The sequence below is a fragment of the Amphiprion ocellaris genome, chromosome 7 (assembly GCF_022539595.1).
Source record: "Amphiprion ocellaris isolate individual 3 ecotype Okinawa chromosome 7, ASM2253959v1, whole genome shotgun sequence".
NCBI classification, from domain to species: Eukaryota; Metazoa; Chordata; class Actinopteri; family Pomacentridae; genus Amphiprion; species Amphiprion ocellaris.
Window position 1 is genome coordinate 6308117 of NC_072772.1, and position 24176 is coordinate 6332292.

Genomic DNA, 24176 nt, shown 5'->3' on the forward strand with positions numbered 1-24176 from the left:
ATGGTCACTTTTCTGCAGTTCATTTAAGATAACATCTAAAATATATGCAATTACTGTACGCATAACTGCACATTTTTTGCCACCAAGAGCAAAGACTATTATCCTACACAACATGCAAATGAGACTCTCTATGTGAAGATTTTAACATCCAGAAGCAGTTGATGAGGCTAAGCGACATATGTTTTTTCCTTGCTTTTTATGCAGATACATCACTCCTACTCCTTCTTGAAATTATAGCAGCATTAAATTTACATCTGCTGTAAAATGAATTTAGACATGTTTGGATTGATGTGTCTTTAACCACAGGGAGGCAGTGTAGCTCTATCAGTGAGGAGATGGGAAAAAGGGGCGTTTAAGGTGTGAGATTTTTCTGTATCAACCTGGTCACTCCAAAAGCAGGTTTATTGAAGTGTTGATGAGATACACGCTGTCTGTGGCCACTCTGTACTGAACTCACAGCCCATTATGTGTGCACAGAATAAAAGTGCAGAGAAAGGCGCTTTTTATAGTCTAATGAGGAAAATAGTAATAGCAGCAATAAAGTGATTTATGTTGATTCATAAAAACACCATTGACTTGATCTGGATTCAGACAGAAATATGATTACCCATGTCTAAGCTGAGAAGTGTTACCTTCAAGTGCCACAAGAAACAAAATCAAAGTGGCATACTTGCGTGACACACTGTACACAATATGGCAAAGTAATAGGTCCTATATAACACAGAACATTTTATTGATAATAAAACGAGACATTTTTTTAAAAATGGTAGAAGCAAACAAGAAGAATTTAGTTAAGTATACACAAGTGTTAGTGACATTTTTATGATAAGTTTCTGTTTCCATCATTATTACTATAAATTGTGTTCAAATTGGTTGGAAGAGTTTACGAGCGGCCATGAAGGCGTCATGTCACTATGGCAACCGGACGCTGAGACTTCAGTGGGAAAAGTACATTTTGCGTTCAGCTGAGACAAAATAAATCCACCGAGATTATGAAATAATAAAAACAGGCTTAAAAGGACAAACCCATGATGGAGAAACTTGAAGACCTCGAGAGTTTTTTGTCGAATGTTGACAAAATAAGTAAGTAAAATTGCTATACTTATTAACACTAGCCCTGTTAGCTAACGTCATTGTTAGCTAGCATTAGCTTAACAGACGAAGTTACATTACGAACTTAATATTCGGGTCAGGTAAGTCGTATATGGATATATGTGCATTACTACTAGCATTAATTGAAATAATCTTCAGTCACATATAAAATATAAAAACACACAACTTGACTAAAAGAAATACAATGTGCTCTTGCATACCTCTTCAACAGTTGTTTTAAAGTTGTAGGTTAAATGGTGACGTTATTTTTTTTATTGTCCCAGCTACAGTTCACTCCCTTAGTATATAAAATGTCCATTTTACATCATGATTCTTCTAGATATTTAACATGCAAGGGTACAGGCTGCAGGGGGAAAAAAAATTCTATTTCTTTTCAGGTCAGCTAGTGGAGCATTTAAGGTCCTCCGATGTCGAAGTCCAGCAAAAAGCATTGGCAGACACTGATTGCTACATTGCTACCTTGGATGAACCCTGCAGAACAAAAGTCAACAAGACTACAATCAACACTAACCCACCTCTCCAACCTTCCTTGGTAAAAACATGCAGACAAAGTGAACTGGACACAGTTGAACCTGTAGTCTTGCTCTGTTTGTCTCAATCTTTCTGTCTCTTTGTGTCTGTCTGTCCCTCTTTCTCTTGCTGTCTCTGTCCCTCAAGCACATGTACACAATCAGCAGCTTCTTTTTGTATTGTCTACTTTGTCCCTTCTTGTTCTGTAAGTAGGACGAGCTGATTTACAGTAAGTAGTGACAAGGAAAGTTGTTGTTAACATTCTTTTAATCATTTGTCCTGTTTTACAGACTACACAGAATGACAGTCCAGGTGAGCAACAATAACATTGTTTAAGCAAACAGACAATGTGCAAAGATAGATTAAGAGAGCAATGAGGGGCTGTCTGAGGCCACTTACAATATCTGGTCAAGGAGACTATTAGACTGCTTAGCCCACCAATGCACTATGTTACAGAAATACCTATGTGTTCAAGCATGTTATGAAGATGAGTGCTAGCTGTAGGTTCGTGTGCAGTACAATATTGAGGAGTGCTTTGGTGACACCTCATTCAGCACAGCACCTTGCATGTGGTATCCCATACAAACAACTTTATATTAAATCATGATAATTATGGTTTTATTTATTTTACAAGTGTGTTTGCATGTTCAGTTTTTAAAACTCCCTTCACACTGAGCTTGTTAAAATGTGACAAAACACACACTGCTGTGTGAAGTATTTCCCAATGACAAATATCTTTATGCTTCCCACCTAGTCTGTTCCAAACAGTTTTTCTATTTTATTTGATCAGAGAATTTCATGGAGATCATGGAGAGAGATGCTGAAGACAGAAGAGTAAGAAGAGCTGCAAAAGTGAAAAAGGCTACTGGTGTGTGTTCTTTGTTCCTTGAAGGTGTTGTTGAACATTTTACTATTCTTGTTTCTCTGTGGTACTATGGAGGACTAAAAGTGCCAAAATTAAATAAATAAATACATCATTAAATAATTAATTAAATATGTCATTAATTAATTAAAATTGGAATTAAATATTTCATTAATTAATTAAAATTGGAATTAAATATGTCATTAATTAATTAAAATTGGAATTAAATACTTAAATGTGTTATTAAATAAATATATCATTAAATAATTAAATATGTCATTAATTAATTAAAATTGGCATTAAATATGTCATTAATTAATTAAAATTGGCATTAAATATGTCATTAATTAATTAAAATTGGAATTAAATACATAAATGTGTTATTAAATATGTCATTAATTTATTAAAATAACAATTATTTTAAGTAAAAAACATATTTCATTATTTCACTATTTAATTAATTATTTCATGGTCCTTGCGTTGCAGTGGATCATGAATTTATTTTATCTGTCAACCTCGCCCGTCAAAGTCGGTGGGCGGATCCTAACACCTGATTGGTTACCCTGCACATCAAGTCAAGGCAAATCGATTCCAGATAATGGATTGACGCAGAGCTTGTGAACACATTCCGATACACTGGGTGGCGCTATTCACCTCTACGTTGGTTTGGATACTCAATAAAACAAAACTTTATTAGCAACCGCTAAAGACTCGGTCCTCTTTCCCAAATGTTGATACATGCGGTGCAAGACAAATTTTCCTTTAGCATTTCCTTTAGCATCTACTCGGCGCGCCACGGCTCGTCTCGGTTTAGTTGTTTTTCCATTACATTGAGTACCACCTCATCGTGGGTTGAGTCGTCATAGCACGGTGGCCCGAAAGTCCCTTACCGTCATTTTTGTGCGACACAAACGCAATGCAACAATGTACATGGAGGCGATAGTACACCTGCTGCTCGGTCTGTGGCTTTCTGTCAGATTCAGAGTAACAGAAGAGTCGGAGAAAGCTGAGAGCGGCGAGTCGAAACACTCAGGAGACACACAGGAGAGTTTGGGAGGCGATACAGCAGTATCAAGCTGAAGACAAGAGGATATGAACGAGACGACATATAAGGGTAAGCTAATGCTAGTTCGCTAGCTATCGTGTATCAGTCCTGTGAACGACCCTGTAATGGCTGCAGTTTGTCGCTATTAGGTATTAAAATATGTATGCTGTGTATGTGTTTCAGATGCTCTCTGATGAGACTTCATGGGATTTACCTGAAGCAGCAGCACATGAGCCTGCAGTGGCACAAGGTGTAGAGGAGGAGGGCAGAGATGTACAGGATGCACTGATGCACTACGTGTCATGCAAAAGTTAAAAGTTGTTCTTCTTGTTATACTTCTGTTTTTCTGTCCCCGGACCGCTATTGTTTTCTTTAATGCAATTCTGACAATAAACTTTTGTAGATGTGTCTATGCTATTGTTTGTTTGTGAAGGTTAGCAAGATTAAATAAAAAATTAAACGCCAAAACATTAAAACAGCTGTTTTAAGAAAATTCCAGTTTGATAAATCAGTATTGCTTTGGTGTAATTCAGTCACCAGAATTATGAACCATAAAGGAGTTTGTGTTAAAACATGTTAAATCCCATTAAACACAAATACATTATTAGGGAATATAGAATTGTTTGGTTCAGACTGTTGACTCTTTTCCTACCAGTGTCTTAACAGACAAAATGAAAAGTTATGATGCAATCACATAAGTCACAAAATAGTTTATTAGTCAGCAGCAAAATCAAAACTATTTACAATGTGCAAAGTACAAACTGTGGTGGGCCTCTCCTACAGTGGAGGACTAAAAGTAAAACTATATACAACTACAGGTGCTGGTCATATAATTAGAATATCATGAAAAAAGTTGTTCATTATTTCAGTAATTCCATTCAAAAAGTGAAACTTGTATATTATACTCATTCATTACACAGAGACTGATATATTTCAAATGTTTATTTCTCTTAACTTTGATGATTATACCTGAATACTAACAAAAATCTCAAATTTGGTATCTCTGAAAATTAGAATATTGTAGAAAGGTTCAATATTGAAGACACCTCTAATCAGCTAATTAACTCAAAACACCTGCAAAGGCCTTTAAATGGTCTCTCAGCCTAGTTCTGTAGGCTACACAATCATGGGGAAGACTACTGACCTGACAGTTGTCCAAAAGACAAGCTTTTTCGTGATATTCTAATTATATGACCAGCACTTGTAAATCTCAAGTCTATGGGAGGTGGACTCGCTCACACTCGCCGGCTGCCCACTGCCTACCCAGCTACCCCAGCTGCCCCAGCACACCCAGGAATGACTGGTTGAAGGCAGTATTCTGGGCCAGCTTCATTCTCTCTTGCCTCGCTGAGGAGCAACCAGATGTTCTCATCATGCTGGGCATGACTCCACTCCTCCTCAGTCTGCATCTCCACAAGTACGCTAGGAAGGTCCAATTTTCTGTGGCCCCCTTTCCTCTTGCCTAGACCAAAGACAGAAAAGTGATCAGAGTCAGCTTTAATGGCCAAGTAAGTACACAATATACACAGAATTTGGTTTCGGCTGTTGGTGTCATCCTAGGAATATGGAAGAGAATAATAAAAAATAAACAATAGAAAGAGGAACAGGGAGGAAAAAGAAATAGTAGTAAAATAGAACACAATATAAACAGAAATGTACAGCTAGACTGGAATGTATGAACACATTAGCAAAATGGTAATTGCTATAAACACAGTAGTGGCGATTTTTGTGTACAGGGCACTGTAGTCCAAATGTCCAGGGTGAGTGGGGTCTCTGATGATGTTTTCTGCAGTCCGTACTATGGGCTGTAGTCTGTTTCTGTCCTGCTGTGTGGTTGATCCAGAGGTGCACAGGACAGATTGTATGACTGCAGTGTAGAACTGGATCAACAGCTCATGTGGCAGGCCATGTCTCCTCAGCTGTCGTAGGAAATACATCCTCTGCTGAGCCTTTTTCAGGAGGTCCTGAGAGATTGTAGTCCCCAGGAGCTGGAAGGACTCCACAGCTATGATGTGATGTGTTTAGCCACCCGTCCATCCATTTTCAATCATGATCATGTCTTTGATACTTTAATAAACTTCTGGCACTCTTCGCTTTAACCAAAGCACAAGCAGTAACTGCTCCACCACAAACAAAAACGACGTGGTGTGAACTTCATTTCATCCTGTGCACATTTTGGAGTTGCTAAGAAGAGCTGTGTTTTCTCATTTTTATGTATATTTTCATTCAGTTTCACAGCTACCTAGTGACTATAAGAAGAATGGTTGCAATACTACACCGCACCAGAACGTAAATTAATTAGAGTGACTTACTTGTTAAATCAATAGAAAATAAATGCAGCTGCATGTGTTCTGTTTATGTGTCACTGTAGCTACATGTAGCTTTCATCAGGCGTTCCTGAGCTGGCTGCTGCACAGTTTGCATTTACACCTGCCTCAATTCTTGGTCATTGGTCTCGTTGTTCTGATCATGCTTGCAGGCATTTACACCTGTAGTAATAATAATACGAAAATCAACCATGCTCTCTGTTTACCGTGTCTTACCGGTGATAAGACGGTGCTGTTGACAGGGTCGGTGTCGAAGCTGGTGCTGGAGAGGAGCTGCTGCTGGTGGTGGAGAGGAGACAGGGCAGCCGGGGGCTCCGCGACGGAGGTGGAGTAGGCTTCGCATGTGGAAAGGGATTCTTGAACAGAAATAAACACTCACTCTAAGTACAAGAAAAACACGGCATGCTGACTGAAGTATTAGCTTCTGAGAGCTAAACGTTAGAAACAGCAGCACGAAATACAAGCAGAGCACGGAGTTAGCGCCGATGGCTAACTAGCTATCTTATTGTCTGCTCCAGGAGACAACGACGTTACTTTCTAAAAATACTTGTTTGCTTAAAAGAAGCTTGCCACCAATGGAATAAATGATGTATAAGTTTCTTGAAGTCACAAAACACTCACCGTTCTCGAACGTCTCCAACAATGCAGCGGCTGAGTCTCCCTCCTGTTGCTGGCGGTGCGGTGCCAGTAAATAGCTTCCATTAAACCTCTTCCAACACCTCCTGGTTGACCCACGCCGGCCGTTGTGGTCCTTGGTGGACCGATAGTCATTTTTGAGCTTTTTCAGCTTCTCCCTACACTGCTTCTGTCCTCTTTATATACAGTCTACTGTATATGTGAGCGGCCATCCGCTCAGAGACCTCCTGATAAACTTTCTCCGTCCAGCTCTCTCTGTATTCTTTGGTCCGCCACCAAAGACAAAGTCTCGACCTCTTCATTCACCCACGGTACAGGTCTGGCTGTCACATTAAAATTATGAAGAACAGAGAGTTTCGTGAAGAGCAATGCACACCGTCGCTGTTTACAGTCATTTTTTTAATGCAGGATTTTGTTTTCGTGCTGAAGTTGCTCTGTGTCGTCACTCCCTGTCCAATCAGTGGCCTGCACTATGTAAACGCCACATTATCGGCTCATCTCAGCTCGCTGGGAACCTCAGCCGAGAAGGTGCTGAAAATTAGTCCGTATGGAAACGCTCGCTAACAAAGATGAGACGAGCCGTACCGTGCCGAGTAGATGCTTGTGGAATCGCGGCTAAACAAAGACGAGCGGAGCCGTGCCGCGCCGAGTAGGTCCTAAAGGAAAAGCGCTCGACACTCCGAGCATCGCTGCAATTTGACAGGCTGGTAATCCACAAAGAACGTGATGTTCCAGAACTTCCCTCGGTATGCCAAACGCCCTGGTCCCTGTGTGTGCTCCTGTTGCACCCTGGTACCAGAAAACCGGCGGAGTACTTCCTCTAAATTTGCAGTCACTCTACGGTCAACATCTTGGTCGGAAAGTGCGGAAATAACTTCAACAACGTCAATAAATTCCTCTGCTTTACACGCTACATGCTCGCGGTAAGCAGGTCCTGCTTCCACATACTCTGCAAGGTCTAAAATATCTCTCACCAACTCTCTAGAAAGTTCACAGCGACTCTCCCTCTACACAGCCTCCATGTTTAGAAAGACTTCTACTTCCGGTTTCAAGGCAGACAAAAGCAGTGGATTAGACTAGATTCACGTTAGTCCCGCCCACGGACTTTGACGGGCGAGGTTGACAGATAAAATTAATTCATGATCCACTGCAACACAAGGACCATGAAATAATTAATTAAATCGTGAAATAATGAAATATGTTTTTTACTTAAAATAATTGTTATTTTAATAAATTAATGACATATTTAATAACACATTTATGTATTTAATTCCAATTTTAATTAATTAATGACATATTTAATTCCAATTTTAACTAATTAATGACATATTTAATTATTTAATGATATATTTATTTAATAACACATTTAAGTATTTAATTCCAATTTTAATTAATTAATGACATATTTAATTCCAATTTTAATTAATTAATGAAATATTTAATTCCAATTTTAATTAATTAATGACATATTTAATTAATTATTTAATGATGTATTTATTTATTTAATTTTGGCACTTTTAGTCCTCCATATGGTACTGGCATTGTGTTTTTTTTTTTTAATTAGGTACTTTTTTTTTTTTTTTAACTGCAGCTCTCAAAGACAAGGGCAATGAAGCATATGCTAAAGAAGACTATGAAACTGCTGTGAAGTATTACAGTGACGGCTTAGCTGAACTAAGGGACATGCAGCCACTGTACACCAATCGAGCACAAGTAGATATCTTCAAACTATGTTTTCTATATTTTAGGAATTTTAAGCTGAAAACACAAACTGTAATTTGCTGACAACGTTTTTTTTTTCCAGAGGAAGTGAGATTTTAGGAATTTTAAGCTGAAAACACAAACTGTAATTTGCTGACAATGTTTTTTTTTTACCCAGAGGAAATGAGAAATAGTTAATTGCTGAGCTGAACTTGTGTGTGCATTACTGTGACCTAAAGAAGTTAAGGCCTCCTACCAACCTGTGTTGGTTTTAGTTTTTGTACAATCGTGGTCTTGTGCATTTAATGTACTTGTAATATCAATGTGTCCCCTTCCGAAGACCCAGCTTCGAGAAAGTCTGCTCTGTCGTTTATTACTTGGCAAACAATACCACAACACTCAATCACATTCCTCACTTTGTTTGGCAAGATGTATTTTTTTTAAAGCAGTTTTTTGGTTCCCAGTTACCTTCTCTCCAATGTTTAAATCTACTTAGGCCTACATCAAACTGGGAAAGTACAAGGAGGCCATCAGTGACTGTGAATGGGCCCTAAAGGTAAGTTCTGGCTGGGAACTGAGATCAGACAGTTGCAGCCTCATTTGTCATAGTGAGGTACCATACTTTGCAAACCTGCAAGCTTATCAGCCGTTTAAAAAATGCTCTCTTAAGAGAAAACTGTGTTTGAAAAACATGAGCAAAATGAGTAGTATGTATGAGTGTATCCTAATGTAGTATCATTGGAAATATGTTTTCTAAGGTTAGGGTTATCCAAATGCAAATTGGCAGGGTAAAGGGCGTACTCTAGTTCTGGACAGCAAATACATTCGATAAAACAGCTGCTCAAATTATTTCCTGTATTTATATCACTCTAACATACCGATCTTTCTGCAGTGTGATGTGCCTGTGAAGATCAGATCGAATATTTCTTTCTTGCTGTGCTAGTGTTATCAATGCAGAAACATTAAATTACCATTATGTAGATGTGCAACTGATGAAGTGCTTTAAGTAACACACTCCCAAGATCATTTTCTCTCTATCAGTGTAATGAGAGGTGCATGAAGGCTTATCTACACATGGGCAAAGCATATCTGGGATTGAAGAAATATAATGAGGTGAGTATAATTACCTCTCATTATATCTAATCACACCTGTTTTTTTACACATTACTCTGCAGACTGTTTCACCTGACATTTCATAAAACTATAGCAGAAATGAGGCTACCTTATGCTAGTTGTATGCCTGAAATAGAAATATAATGAATAAGAATTCCTAAGAAATTAAAAGCATGTGTCACATAAACAGTATGGTAATGTAGGTAATGTGATCTCACAGCATTATTTCAACCCATCAGTTGCATCAATTGATTGCAAAATGGGCTTATATCCATTGTGATATCTGCTTATTAATTACTGCAAAATGCATCATAGTTTTCTACATATAGCATACTGCTCATGCCAAGATGCTCTAGTCTTCTGGAGTCATTTTTTTCATGGGTTTAATGAGCAAAGCACACAAAAAAAAATCTCTTTTTCAGGCAAGAAACTGCTTTGAAAAGATACAGGAAAATGAACCCAAGAAAGAAAAGCTGGTGAAAGGTAAATATATTTTTTCATTGATTAGCTTAAGAAAAGTTTAATCTATTGAAGTTTTTTTTTTTCGATGATTCCTTACATTACTGAATTTCATTCGATGACATTATTTCTGCTTTGTTAATTATGGTCTTTGCACACGTTACAGTTTTGTCCGAATTTCAAGTTAAACTAAGCCCATCAAAAGTAAAGTGGAGCTCTTCATGCTTTTTCTGCTGGTTGTCAATGGTGTGGTTTCGCTAACTGCAATCCAGTTAATTGCAAATCTTTCCTAACAACCCAAAGGTTGATGGCAGTCTGCTGTTGCTCAGCTGAAACGTCACTTTGTTTTCATCCAAGTTTAACTGCATTCAGTACTGTAGTTTTTTGTTCATAAATTCTTTTGAGAAGGATTTATCTGGCTAAAATTCAGAAAAGTAGCTCTCACCATATTTGGAAGAAACTTTCTTTAGAGTGTAATCTTACTCTACACTATTTTGCAATGTCTTTTCTGTTGTCATATGCTGGTTATTACTGGAGGTTGTATGTTTTGTAGTATTACACTTCTAACTGTGTGCATGTTTGTGGCACTAGCTGGGTTAGGGAGTTATCTCACGATGGCAGTTGAAGGACAGAGCACATTTACAGACACAGCACCTATACTTTCTGCAGTGGAATAACTTGCTTTTGCTTCTATTCTGTTCTCTACTTTGTTTCCCTATGTAGAATACCTGACCCAGGTAGATTTGGAAGAAGAGCGAGACAGTCAGGAGATGAATGCGATGCAAGAGTTTGATAAGGGAGAGAGGACGGCCACAATAGTGCCCCAGCTGCTGGAGAAGCTGTCAAGGCCCGGACAGATGCACCTCTTCTACTGTGGAGGACTGGAACTTCTGTCACAAGCAATTACTGACAGTGAGTGTTCTTTTGGAAGAGGCTTTGCACAGTTATTTTCTTCCTCTAATCTCTTTGATCACAGTTTCTTCTCAATAATCTGCTTCACTGGTGCATCTATTTGCCAAATGTATAGCTAAAGTGGCAGCAAAAGATCATCTTTGAGGTCAGGATAGTTAAAAAGACCCAAAAGAGAATAAGACAGTTACTACAGTACCTAAATACTCACAGTAAACATCTTAGGGGATGGCATCAGGTGAAGCCGGGCGGCAAAAACAAATTGCTTCTTGTTGTCTTCTGTGGCAATGAAAGAGGGGAGACCTAACACTGTCCATCAATGATTTCTCTTCATGCTCCATTTACTTGTCATAGTGAGTAAAATGTCCACTATGGACTATAAAGGCATTGTGCAGAAGATAGAACAGCATATATCCCATAAAACTATTTAATGCTGTGCGAAAAACTGCTGGGCAGAACAATTTTCTTAGTATTTTCTGTTATGAGATCAGCAACAAATGGCAGTCAGTGAAACCTGTAGGTATGATTTGTTTGTGATCTGTTTCTAATCAACTCAGTTAGCTGAATTAGACATTCCCTTGATGTATAAATGATGATGTAATTTGGTTGCTGAACTGCTGAGTGGGCTGTTCTTTTTTTTTTTTTTTTAAAGTTACTTTTTTGCCTTTATTGGATAGGCGCAGTGGAGACAGACAGGAAACAGGGGAGGGGAGGGGGGGGGGGGGGGATGCAGCAAAGGATCGAACCCGGGCCGCTGCATCGGGGACCAGCCCCTGTACATGGGTCGCCCACTTAACCCATTGAGCTATATGGGCGCCCAAGTGGGCTGTTCTTCAACAGCAGCTATAGAGAGGGGTTGTTGTGGGATGACAGAAGCACTGTTAAGCCTTCTGCGGTTGTGTTGGGTGCAATTTAAACATCTGTGATAGCAGGTGGCCATTTTATGATCTCAGTGGCACACCTGCACTCAACCATATCAGATTTAGATGATGTTAATGTTGGTACCTGTCCATTGACTCTGTAGATTTATGATAGCAAAGCTCTTTCGATGGACAGGAGCCCTGCAACATGTCAGGTATTATTGATGCCTATATATATTTCAGTGCAACAGTGAGTTGTTGTCAGGGGGGTCAGAATGTCTAAGGTCTAAGGACGAAGAAAATAGACCAAATCAACTCGACAACTGGCATTAAAGCACTGCTAGAAATGAGACAATAAATTCCAAACTGCACCAAGATGGGGAAAATGGGTGCAGAAGACAAATTATATGTAATTGTTTTAGTTTGATTGTAGTACAGTGCTTGCTGCTCAAGGTTTAATGTGAATCGAACCAAACAAGCGAAGCAGGAACATGCTCTTACGGCCGTGATTTCCTCTTGGATTGAGTGGGGAATTGGTTTGGCATGAGCTATTTCACCCCATGTGCCTATTTGATAATGATAGCATCAGGATGAAAAGTAACTGATATTTGTTTACTGAGTCCTCTGCTGTCTGAGAAGGGGCCATTGTAGACAGGCAGCATTTGATCTCCACCAGGTGTTTCACCCCTCCTCTGTCAGCTGCTGATATTTTTGTGAATGTTTTTGACCCAACAAATGACTTTGAAACTCCACAGTGTGAGTGTAACTCTTTTTAGTTACTGCCACGAGGCAGAAATTGCAGCTTTTTGTACAGCCGTAGTGCAATAACAGTATAAGTCTTCAAGGTCAATGGCCCCCTGAGGAGTATTTATTTTGTTAATTTCAGCTAAGAAAAAAGTTGTAATGAAGTAGTCCTGACATGCTCTATCCCAGTGGTGCTGTCTTACATGCATTGTAAAACTTCAGATCCTTTGACCACACAGCTAAACCAAGACTGATGGAATTGATGAAGTGAAGCCTACAGCTCACCACTCAGCAAGCCATTAAACTTTAAAAGGCTCTATCATAGTGTAATGCTAACGCTCTCTTTTAACTTGTATCACCATTCGTAATACAGCATATTATTTTCACTCGTTGTTCTCTGCAGAATGGCAAACATTTCTTGTCTGATTTCTCTTTTTTCTTGATTTAGATGAATAAAAGTGTCATGTCAAATGATATAATGCCTGTCTCACAGTGCCATTCAACAGAAAAGGGCAAAACTTACATAACTCTGGACTGAAAGGATCTCAGCAGGGTTGACATTACAAGCTTTCTCCCCTAAAAGTACTCCTTCACTGTTCTGCTCTACTTTCTGTATTCTCCTTCTTATTATTAGGGGAAAATAGACCATTTCTTACTGTCAATTACTCTCTACATATTTTATTTATTCTTTACTCTCATGTCTTTGACTGTAAATGAAAAGTGAAAGTGACCAGTGAAAAGGCAAGCTGAATGAAAAGAGAAAGGTGTTGCGTTTCTGTAAAACCTTGAGGCTATCAGGTGATGATATACAGTTTTCTGTCTTCTTACACTATCTACTGTTCTCTTCTAACAGGTACAGGGCAGACCCTTTTCAGACTGAACAATGGCTTTAGTATCATCAGCAGCAATGACACAGTGAGGAGGTAAGGAGACCAGAGGGAGAGTTAGCAGTCAGCCCTCAGTGGAGCGTTGACAAATGGACCCAGAGACAGGGGCATACAGAGACAATGATGGTCTAAACTAGAGAGATCATTCACTGCTTGCTCTCTCGCTCTCTGGCTGTTTGTGTAATATCCAAAAAACGGAAAAGATGATCACGCTAGAGATGGAGACGAGTGCTGAAATGAACTAAGACCCAATGTTTTGTCCGAGAAAGCAGATGTGTTATGTGCAAGATACAAATTATGACTCCCTCCTGTCAGATCAGTAAGGTTCAGTATCATGTCACATACTTTCCATGTTGTCTGTTGTTAGTCCCATCATTATTTAAGTTGGAACACAGTATCTGGGAAGTAGGGAGTGCAAAGAGCCTGCAGTCTGAGCTTGATGAAAATAGCCTGTAAAGATACTGCTGAAACATACGTGAACCATGTAGCATAGAAGGCCAGTGCCAATGCTACTTCTCCTTTTCTCTGTTTTTATTATATTCACTTATCAGTTTTTCATGCACTTCATTTACTTACTTACACAGCTATACTAAAATAACTACTAAAATAAATGTCTTTCATTATTTTTTGATCTAAGAGTGCATTTTCATACCTAAAACTTATCAAGTACATAATGGGAACTTTGCCAAATGTTACATTCTGTTGCTGTGGTTTTCATTTTGTTTCTCTTTGCCTTGTTTTGATACGTCTATTGACATACTTTGATGGAAATCAGAATTTTGGGTTAATTTTCTCCACAGTTGCCTGCTGCAGGAAACAAATGATCCAGATAGTGATGAGTTGTGTGCGTCTGTTCTGAAATTATGGAGGCTTATTTGCTGTGGAAATGGTATGTCGATAATTGCGTTACACTTCATTTTCTGCCTTTGTCCATACATCAATTTGCTTGCGCTGATTTAACAGAAAATAGAGGAAAAAGTAATGATACCAGTATAATTCTCTCTTTTGACATTGTGTCATTACTGCACAACTTGTCACTGCCAATCCTGTGTTTATCTGGGAATCACACAAGCTATCCTAGCCTATCAACTGTTTTTACGCACTTTGCTCATTTGTTTACTTTGCTATGCACAGCGTCTGTATGTTAATATCATATGAATAACAAAGCATGTCTTAAGTATAACATTGTAGTACATATTACAGTAATTGTGTTTAAAAATAGGTTGCTGTTCCTTGGAAACATGACTGGCCGAATAACTAATTAGAATTCAGACTTGACACATACTCCATTTTCTTCTTTGCTTTCAGATGAAAACCAGAAGCTGTTGATGGCATGTCCAGTCTCCAGACAATCTATTGTTCAGCTCTTAACATCAGAGCATGCTTCAGTCAGGAACGAATGCCTGACATTACTATATTTGTACTCACAGATGCCACACAGCAGATGTTTGGCCATTGACAACTTGAATGTGCACATGTAAGACATTTCCCCATGCTGTCAGCAGATGCAAGTAATGAGAGCAATTACAAAGATGGAGAGAAAGGGCTATTTTTCTTGTACACCAAACTGGGACAGGGAATTACATATTATATTGACACTTGTATAGACAGAGATGGTAAAGTTTTTTGTTTTTTGTTTTTACCTTCTCCAATAATAAAATCAATAGAGGGAATTTAGGTCAGCCCTGGCCACATGTGTGTCGTTGTCAGTCCAATATCCACAACAATTTAAAGACTTTTTGGATGGCCTTGCCCTGTTGACACTGAGTGGTCTAAATGATTTTTTACTGACTCCACATCTGCTGCTGGTGTTTCAAAAAAATGAAAATAATAAGTAAGGTGAATTTTGGCATTATTATCACACTTACTTGTCCATAGTTAGATACCATCATTATGTGGGAGTAAAATATTCACTATTGTATATGATAATAATCAAAAGAACATGTCATGTTATTACAATGGTCCATTCATTTTCTTTCTTTTTCTCTCTATGTTTTCCCTCTCTCTGTCTCCTCTCATTCTTAATTTGATTCTAAAGGTTAGTGAGGAACCTCATGGCGTGCATCTCAGAGCCAAAACAGCAGCAGGACAACACAGCGGTCAACATTCTGGAGAACTTTGCAGCAGAAAACAGGTGTTAATGATACATATAGCAAGAAAAAACAAAAATCACAAGATTTATTGTCCTGACATTGCAGGAGCAAATTAATTTTATTTCCAGATGAGGAAATACATATTTTCATATACATTGCAGAATTCAGAAAATGACTCACAAGACAGTCAGTTATCTTCCCATAAATCATATTCATATATTGTACATTAAAAGCACTTTAAAATCCACTCACGTCAGGAGAGGTCCCCATAGAAATGGAAAGTGTGGCATCTTTAATAAATCAACATGTGCTATCTAAGTGTTCATTCCACTTGAAGGCAAAGGCTGTTCTCAACCTGTTTCCCTTTCTGGTGCTCTGTGAAAACAGACATGAAAGGACAACTCAGGCTCTCAAACACAGCAGGCAATAAGTCGAGGTGTCAAGCAGTGAAATGGGGAGATCAATTTCCCTTGTCCATAGCTGAAAGACTCACTCAAAAATGTGTTATATCCTACTGAGGTTTTCTCTTTATTGCAGAGGCTCAGCTGGGTCAGTGTTGGGCTTTCATATATGATTTTTTTTGGTATAAAAAGGAATACATGAGTAGTGAAAACTGATTCAGATCTCTCCTAGGAAAACATTTACAGAATTCATACAGATTGGTACACATGCATTTCTATATATTGCGCTATGGCATAGAGGATACTTAGCAAAACTATTGTTTTTAGTCTTAAGTCAAAGGGAAATGGACTGTGCAGTGTAGATACAAGGAACACAGCAAATCCATCTGCCGTTTACTGACTTTGATATGGATCAGTGAAAATCTTCAGAGACATGACAATCAGTGCTATTTGACCACTAAATTGAATTTTCCTGTATGTCCTGTTTTACCGAGACATTTTGTGTATTTGTGGAGTACCAGTCCATATGGGTCCAGTATGATGTTTGATGCAGTGGGGGCTTGTTGACCTTGGACAGAGGTGCCATCTTTTGTAGTTCCATCACGCCTTCTTTGAAGATATTACTTGCTTACATAAGTTGTTGATTTGCTACATTGTCTCATGCTAGACTGTGAATAACTTCAACGTAAGATTTAACCTGACCTTACTCACTGCCTCTAGGCAATTATTCTTATTGTGAGAACAGGATGCAGAATGTTGTTTATGTTGCTTTTGTAAACAGCATCTCTGGCTATTTTACATTTACAGTAGAAATGTTTTCATATTTACTTGCAGATTTCACATTCATGTACGAAATATGCTGGATGACTTTGTTGTTGTGCCATTTACAACAATGCTGGTAAGATATGGAAATATCAGTGTTCAGTTTATGTACTCTGTGTGTATCTATTCAAATGTTCACATTGTTCGCTTCATTTTTCAGAGAAATATCAGCAAGTCCAATCACCTTGTCCTTCCATCACTGATATCGGTTCTTGGCTCTCTGGCTCGAGATGGCATCATTCATCACAGACTTGCTCATGACCCAGAATGTTGGAAGGCCTTTCTGCTTGCCATTGTTAGTGCAAATTGCTGTTCATTGTGTTGAGGGCAGATGCCAAAAGAAATAAACACTTCAGTATAGTGCTGATGTCACAGAAGACATAGTAGATGTCTGCTTCATTCAGTGTAAGATTTGTTGTCTCTCTCTGCAGAGGCAGTGCAGTGCATCTGAATACAAAGATATCCTTTATCCTTTACTTGGCTTGATCATCAACCTTTCAGCTATCACTTCTCCGGTCATCCAGGTAAGACAAGTGATACCTGCAGTATAAACTGAGGGGTATTGTGTTAGCAAAAATTTTTGCTAGTTGATGAATAATGTTAATGCATCTTAGACAAGGTCAAGCTGAACTGTGATTCTGCGTGCTGAACACCTGAAAAGGAATAAGATTTGTGACTGCAAAAGGCATTCCGCTCGAGTGAAATTCAGTAGATTAGAATGTATTGCAAAATATAATACAAGAAAATGAATCAGGGAAGTACAGGGAGCAATTGTGTAATCCATGATGTGTGATGTCACCTATTTAGAGGTGAAATGTATGTGAAAATTGGCTCAGCCACATTTTCATGTCTTCCTTTTTGAAGGAGCTTGCTGTTTCACTCTGTGACTGCTGTCTGAGCCTGCTGAAGGATAGTGATGGAGGAATCATAACTGTGAGTGAACCTGACTCACAATACTCCAAGGATTTTAATCCTAAAATATCATGTAGTTACATGCCTTACAGTGTCATAACTGCTTCTATTAGATTTTTGTATGTGCCCATATCACTATATATTACTGTGTTGGGCTGAGAAAGGTAAGAAAAATATTACTACCTGGAGAGGTTGAGGATCCTTGCTGAAAATTTTTTCTTGTTTGTAAATGCAAAGACCATCCTTATAGGAAACAATACAGAGATAAAAGACATTTGTCTTGAGCAATGGGCCTTTTATACGGGGCGTTCTTGCTAGCAAAGTGCCCCAAAAGGTTGTAGCAGCAATCCACGATATACAAAGGATCCCGTACATGTGTCATTACAGCTGATTAAATCTCTAGCTCCAGGTGCTGTCGTCTGAGCTAATGGCTGTTACAGCAGTTTCACACTGTCTATACAATACCCTCAGAGACTCACTTTTCCACCCATCGGCCTCGTTTCTATTTCAGTGCTCATTCGCTGCCTGGCAAGCACTTTTCTTACTTTTCCTTTAATATGTCCTACATGTTTTTCTCTGCCTCTGTCATTACTCGTTACTTATTATTACTCTCTTATTTATTGTTACTTATTATTAGTCCGCGGCGGAGTTTTATGACCATCAGTGTACGTTTGTCTGTGCACAACATTACTCAAAAACCGAATAACGGATTTGGATGAAATTTTCAGGAAAGGTCAGAAATGACACAAGGACCAGCTGATTAGATTTTGGCAGCGATGCGGCTTATAGTCTGGACCACGAAATTGATAAGGGTTTCCGTATCATTGTGAGAGAGCAGCACGATGTCACTGTAACTATGACAACAAGTGAACGCTACATCAGCTGTCTGCTGACGATCACATGATTACTACTCCAAATCCACCACTGCGGATTAATTGGGACTTATCCGTAGAAAACTACATGACTGAGCGGCCTTGGTGGAGTACTACATTCTCTGAGTGCTTTTCTTGTTTATTTAATGCATCATAGTGGTTGTTACCACACCCCAATCCAATGTCATCAAAACTATCACTGCAGTGGTGTTTTCTGTATATACATTTATGGTTAACTTTGTTAGGAGGTGTACTACGCATCCAGACAAGAGCAAAGGAGTGTCAGGAACTACACAGTTTGCCATTTGCTTCCAAGACACAACTCATTAAGTGAACATTCAGACACTCTTCAAAGCGTTTCAAAGATGCAATAATCAATTTCTGGCCACTAGGGGCTCTTGAAAAAGCTGTTCAAGAGCCGTTCATCAGATAGATAAGTTTGGATAAAATTTGAAAATAATTAGTAATTCATAATTCTGACTTTTATTTTGACAGATAATTCTCCCAAATGGCTAATTTGCACTTAAAGCTTCTTTTTTTTTATCCTTTACTGGGTAATTTGAGCCTTCAAATTAAGTTGTTTGTAGCCTTCAAATGACTAAACTTTGCCTTCAGATTACTCCATGCACTCCATGCTTTCTGTACTTTACTGTCGTAAACTCACTCCATAACACGAATGGATTTTATATTTTGAAACAGTTTTCTTTTTTCTTATTCTTCACCTTTTTTAGCAACACTTTCAAATTCTCTTTGTGTCTAGAAGGAGCTGTTATTCTTTGTTTTCCCTCTGCGGCATTTTTCTCTTGATCCCCTGTACCCTACTGTGTTTTTCCATCTGACTTTCTTCCTCTAGTTTTCTCTATTATTTCCTTTTCCAATGCCAGCATTCTTCTTTGTACTCCAGAGAGCCGCAGGTGTGCTGAGTGCTGTCCTCCCTCAGTCCTCTGAAGCCATTGAGCATGTTATTCAGAGGGAAGTGGTCCGGACCCTGCGCTGGCTGCTGAAGGTGTGTATCTGTATATTCAGCCAAGTGTATCTGATTACATGCAACACTCGTTCTGATCTGTCTCATGGAATTATAATGTATTGCCCATATACCAGTATTCATGATTCCTAAAAGATTTTGAATTTACAATATTCTATGATTTATACATTTAATCTTCTATACTGTATCTGAGCCTTGTATGTTGCCTATTTTGTCTTTAGTTATGTGTGCTGTGCATTCATGTTCTGTTGTGCTGCTTTGAATTTATTACATTTTGGAGTCCAGCATCACACTAAGGGATATGAGTTAACAAATTTAAACTCAGATAATAAACAAAACTTTAGCATTTGTTGCACTACAAGGTTTTCGGGTTCAATGCCTGCATGCATAAGTTAAAAAACAAAACAAAAAAATCCATGTGATGATAGTATAAATAAGTATATTACAGTCGTGGAAAAAATTATTAGACTACCCTTGTTTTCTTCAATTTCTTGTTCATTTTAATGCCTGGTACAACTGAAGGTGCATTTGTTTGGACAAATATAATGATAACAACAAAAATAGCTTATAAGAGTTTTAATTTAAGAGTTGATATCTAGCCATTTTGCATGGTGTTCTTGATAATAACCAAAATCACTTAAGTTCTTCCATCAGTAGCTATGGCATTGTACTGCCACAAACAGTGATTTTAGGCATTCCATGTTTTCTTTTCTGTCTGTTTCAGTCACATGATACACACAGGAGTTAGTACTTGATTGCAAAACCATTGTTTTTGACCCACTGGCCACACATTTCACTTGGCTCTCTCCTCCCTTTTCGCCATTTGTGTAATACTGTTTTCAAAATCCTTTTCACTACAGGATGTAACAAAGAAACTTTACCAAGATTAAGATTGTGCTAAAAGACAGCCCTGCTGTTTTTGTTCCTGGCAAATTAGCAATTTTAATGAGCGCTGACCTTCCTCCATTCAAATATTCCACCAAAACAATTCCTTCTTTCTCTATTTTGAGAGGGCACCATTGATGTATTCTAGGCTTAGCATCACCAAATGCTATTGTGATTGATTAAAAAATAAATAAATTTCCCCCTTATAGCAAAATGATAATGAAGTGCAGACCAACTATTCCGCATAGCGATGTGTTGGTGCTAGAGTGATCTGGTTATGCAAGACAAATTTTACCATGTTAGTAGTAACAATTGCAAAAATAAAACAGAACAAAGTCAGACACTCAAATTCTCCCCTCTGCTCAAATCTACAATATTGATAGTGCATACCATCCTAGTTTATACAGTATATAATAAATCAGACTCAAAAGAACTTCATTAATCTTTGCAGGGGAATAGCTTTGTCATCGTTGCTCAAGATTGTACACCTTTAGCAGAAAGAGGAGGAACTGTATAACTGAATGACCACAGCAGGTCAGAGTTTTGACACTTCTCGTAGAGCAGGCCACAAACTAAGTGAAAGTGGGAAGAATCTTGTCCAGTGTCGTGTGATTGAAGTCCTCAGAGATCATAAAAAAGCACCGAGGTGTTAAGTATGGAGTACAAGTAGAACAGAGCACATGAAGTCACACACACAGTTGCTGGGTTAGCAGAGGAGAACAGTTTGAAAGAACAGCCAAGATGCCATGTGGAACCTCCCTGGGTATGGAGTATGGATGTAGCCCTGCTGCAGAAACGTTCCTCCATGGTTACGAGACCAGGGTTGCACCACTTGTTGTTAATAAAAGCGACAAGCTCTTAGCTTCTTTTCTTTGCTAGGCTCTCTCCACTTAAAGTCATATTGTTGAAAAAATATCTCACTTATGTCAGTGTTTCTGTGACCTATATTTTATGTATACAAGTATTCTTCAGATTTGCGCTAATTCCACTACAAGTCGCTTTTCCTTAATTTGTATGCCCTCTGAGTGTCGACATGAAGTTAGAGTTTACAAATACACATTCTGCTTGTTTAATGTCATTGTTATTTTTGTGCTTGCCTACTCAGGGAACAGGGCAGACTGCCACTAAGTATGCCATTAAGATTCTGATAGTGTGTACTGCTGCCAGTCACTTGGCACGGGAGGAGCTGCTGAAGTCTGATAAAAGTAAGAAATGATTGACACGTTAGCATTAACAAGCTCCTTCATTATTCCATGAATAATATTTGCGAATTGACCTAATATTTATATAAAGTGTGTTCGTGTGTGTGTAAGTGCATTTACTGATTTTCATGTCATTATGTGTATTTGGTATTCATTTATTGTTCTCCGCAGAACTTTCCATTTTACGTCATTTGCTGAGTTCCAGCTGTGATGAGATGGTGTCAGGAAATGCAGCCCTGTGCTTGGCCCACTGCCTTGAGTTGGAAGGAGTTGCCAGCCGCCTGCTGGGAACTGATATTGTGCTGCTGCTGCTGCGACACGCTGCAGGGGACTCAAAAAGGACAGCTGTGCAGCGAAATGCAGCGATTGCTCTTGGGAAGCTGTGTCGATCAGAGCCCAGGTGCCCTCTCACCCTACACTAGAAACCACATGTTGTTGATTACATTCTAGGAAGTAGCTTGCAGCAATAATAGACTTTGCAAAATGTCACACTGGCTGTTGGATGTGACTTTATGACTCTGAAAGAAGTTATACGTGCAGCAAACTCATAACCTGTGGCTTGGGTTGACTGGGTATATTCCAATATTGGTTTATTATGTGCAGTAGCTGTTTACATTGCAAATGTTATTTATTATATACTGTATACACAATGTATTTAGTTTGTCTTGTTATCTCCTGTAAACATCCACCATTTTGACTACTGCAGTGTCATTCAGTGTATGTGATAATATTTTCAGTTAGTTTACCTCTCAATCATGACTGAACAGACTAAGAGAGTGACAGACAATTGGCATTTAGTTACATTTAATTGTTTCATTAAATTTTACTTTAGTAAAACAGCTAAAACTTAGAATCTACATCTAGTATAATTTCCCAAAGTATAAGCTGTCATCTTTCAAGTCAAAATCCCACTGACTCTATACACTGACATGAGAACTTATATTTCAGTAAGTAGAACGACAAATCTAACTATTTTAACATAATTCTATGAGCAAATACACAAAAATAAAAATAAACAAAATTCATATGAGTCTTACACAAAGCCTATAAATATACATTTTCTACATGTTTACAAAAGCTTCCCTTACATTAAAGTCAATATTTCCCTTTTTTGCTTTTATTGTGAACTACAGGGTAATCCTTATGTGTGAACACACTTTTATTTATAGACTCCAAGTTGAGTTAAATAAAACTTGATTGCATTGTTAACTTAGTAATGATGTGCTGCTTTAGGCCATAATCTGTACACTGTAGAAATGCTCTGATTATGTGAGTAGAAATGATATAGTGCCCATAATAATGGGACCTGGCAGCGACGAACATGTCTCTTTATTCCTAAGAGGATTTCAATGTACCTCCAGGCTAAAGAGCTTTGCTGTGACTGTGTCGAGGATGTGTTGATCTTTAGTCCCTAAGCTCACACGTGTAGTTTCAGTTGAGTGCCAACCTACTGAAAATGCTGCCACTGTTTGCTTTTACAAAATATTTTTCTTATATTTTTCTAGACATATGAGCAAACTGCGAGAACTACATGGCCTTGAGATCCTGCATTCCTGTGTGAAACTCATCTCGTGAACCAGTGGTAATGGGTTGTTTGACATGTTTTGTAATCTCCTTGCTTGACATCAGTCTTGTTTTCATGTGTTCTGTTTTATGTGTAGAGGCTTTCTAACCTATTGGTTAAAAGCAAAATTCACAAGAAATATTTGTGTCTTTTTAAAGACCCTGTCCGATGAAAGTATATCTTTTTTGCCTTGTTAACATGTCCACATGTCCATATGGTGTTTTTTATATGCTGAAAGACACATCATAAGCAAAATAAGCAGCTGAAACCATGGCTGCAAATTTGTACTCAAACTGCAGCGTAGCAAAATGACAATCTCAAAAGCACAGATTCAGATGTCTGGTGTCTCATATGAAAGAAACCTAAAGAACCGATCCTGTGAACTTGCAGGGCGGAACTTTCCGTATAATTATTCTTCTTCAGAATTGGTTTCCATTTTGAACATGTTTGGCTGAATTACTTTGATATTCCAACCTGCTGTTGTGTAGCCTACAGTAGTTTTACTGTGTTTAAGCCGAGTCGTAGGGGAGTTGATGTGCTCCAATTACAGTGAACGGAGAAAGGGTCAGTGAGGAGAGAAGTGTTTATTTAATCTGTACATTTGAGGAAAAACCCATAGTGGAGAGCGAAGATAGATTGTTCTCATGGAAAAAAACTAAATATGTAACACCAAGAATGGTTTCTGGGGATTTAATCAATGACTAGACATGGACTTAAAACTCTCATGATTAATTTTAATTCCAATGTGGATTTTGTGGTTGTTAAAGCTAAGTGTGACTTGAGAAGAATTAAAGATTTATTACATTTGAAAAAGATACTGCTCCTAATTGCTTAATCTACATACAGAAGGTCATAAACATAAGCAGTGTTCTTGCTTGTCCTTATTTTTCATGCCCATGTGAATTTATACAGGTAATTACTACGAATTCATGCAAATGGAGGGGAAAGTGCCTTTAGTTTTATCATCACCACTTGTCTGTAATTAAATTAAAATATTATTTTGAATTCAAATATCTGTCGATTTTTTTTTCTCAGAAAATAAGTACACATATGCCAGAAAACACGGTTTAAACAACAGCTGTGTTTGAAAAGTTCTTTGTAGAGTGATATGAACCATAAATTCTGGTTCTGAGGTATTGATTTTGATCAGGCAGCATTAATATCCTGATGGCACTTGAAGTGGGAAATGGATTAGAAAAGTGGATATGAAGAAAAATGGACGTAAGGTTATTACTCTGCTTATCTAAGAATGGAAAATAAAAGTAATGTTGACA

At 38.3% G+C, this 24176-nt stretch overlaps 1 protein-coding gene and 1 long non-coding RNA gene across 2 annotated transcripts; both read left to right on the plus strand.

Moving 5' to 3' along the window:
- The first annotated feature begins 929 nt into the window (after nucleotides 1-929).
- Nucleotides 930-23907, plus strand: ttc12 (tetratricopeptide repeat domain 12). Its single transcript, XM_023264851.3, has 21 exons — nucleotides 930-1083; nucleotides 1491-1645; nucleotides 1914-1935; nucleotides 2414-2491; nucleotides 8085-8206; nucleotides 8691-8750; nucleotides 9236-9307; nucleotides 9730-9790; nucleotides 10490-10678; nucleotides 13133-13202; nucleotides 13967-14055; nucleotides 14475-14643; nucleotides 15205-15300; nucleotides 16495-16558; nucleotides 16643-16777; nucleotides 16914-17006; nucleotides 17347-17415; nucleotides 19171-19272; nucleotides 21242-21341; nucleotides 21510-21738; nucleotides 22844-23907. Exons 1-21 carry the CDS (start codon nucleotides 1029-1031, stop codon nucleotides 22911-22913), a joined length of 2100 nt encoding a protein of 699 aa, XP_023120619.2. The 5' UTR covers nucleotides 930-1028; the 3' UTR covers nucleotides 22914-23907.
- On the plus strand, nucleotides 2599-3938 carry LOC129349379 (uncharacterized). Its single transcript, XR_008602362.1, has 2 exons — nucleotides 2599-3599; nucleotides 3714-3938. It is a non-coding gene; the product is annotated as an uncharacterized LOC129349379 (long non-coding RNA).
- Nucleotides 23908-24176: the final 269 nt, after the last annotated feature.

Coding starts and splice junctions, on each gene's coding strand:
- ttc12 (XM_023264851.3), top strand. CDS start 1,029: ATGATGGAGAAACTTGAAGACCTCGAGAGTTTTTTGTCGAATGTTGAC. Junction 8,751..9,235: donor ACTGTGAATGGGCCCTAAAG/GTAAGTTCTGGC, acceptor TCTCTCTATCAG/TGTAATGAGAGGTGCATGAA. Junction 16,559..16,642: donor TGCCATTTACAACAATGCTG/GTAAGATATGGA, acceptor TTCATTTTTCAG/AGAAATATCAGCAAGTCCAA.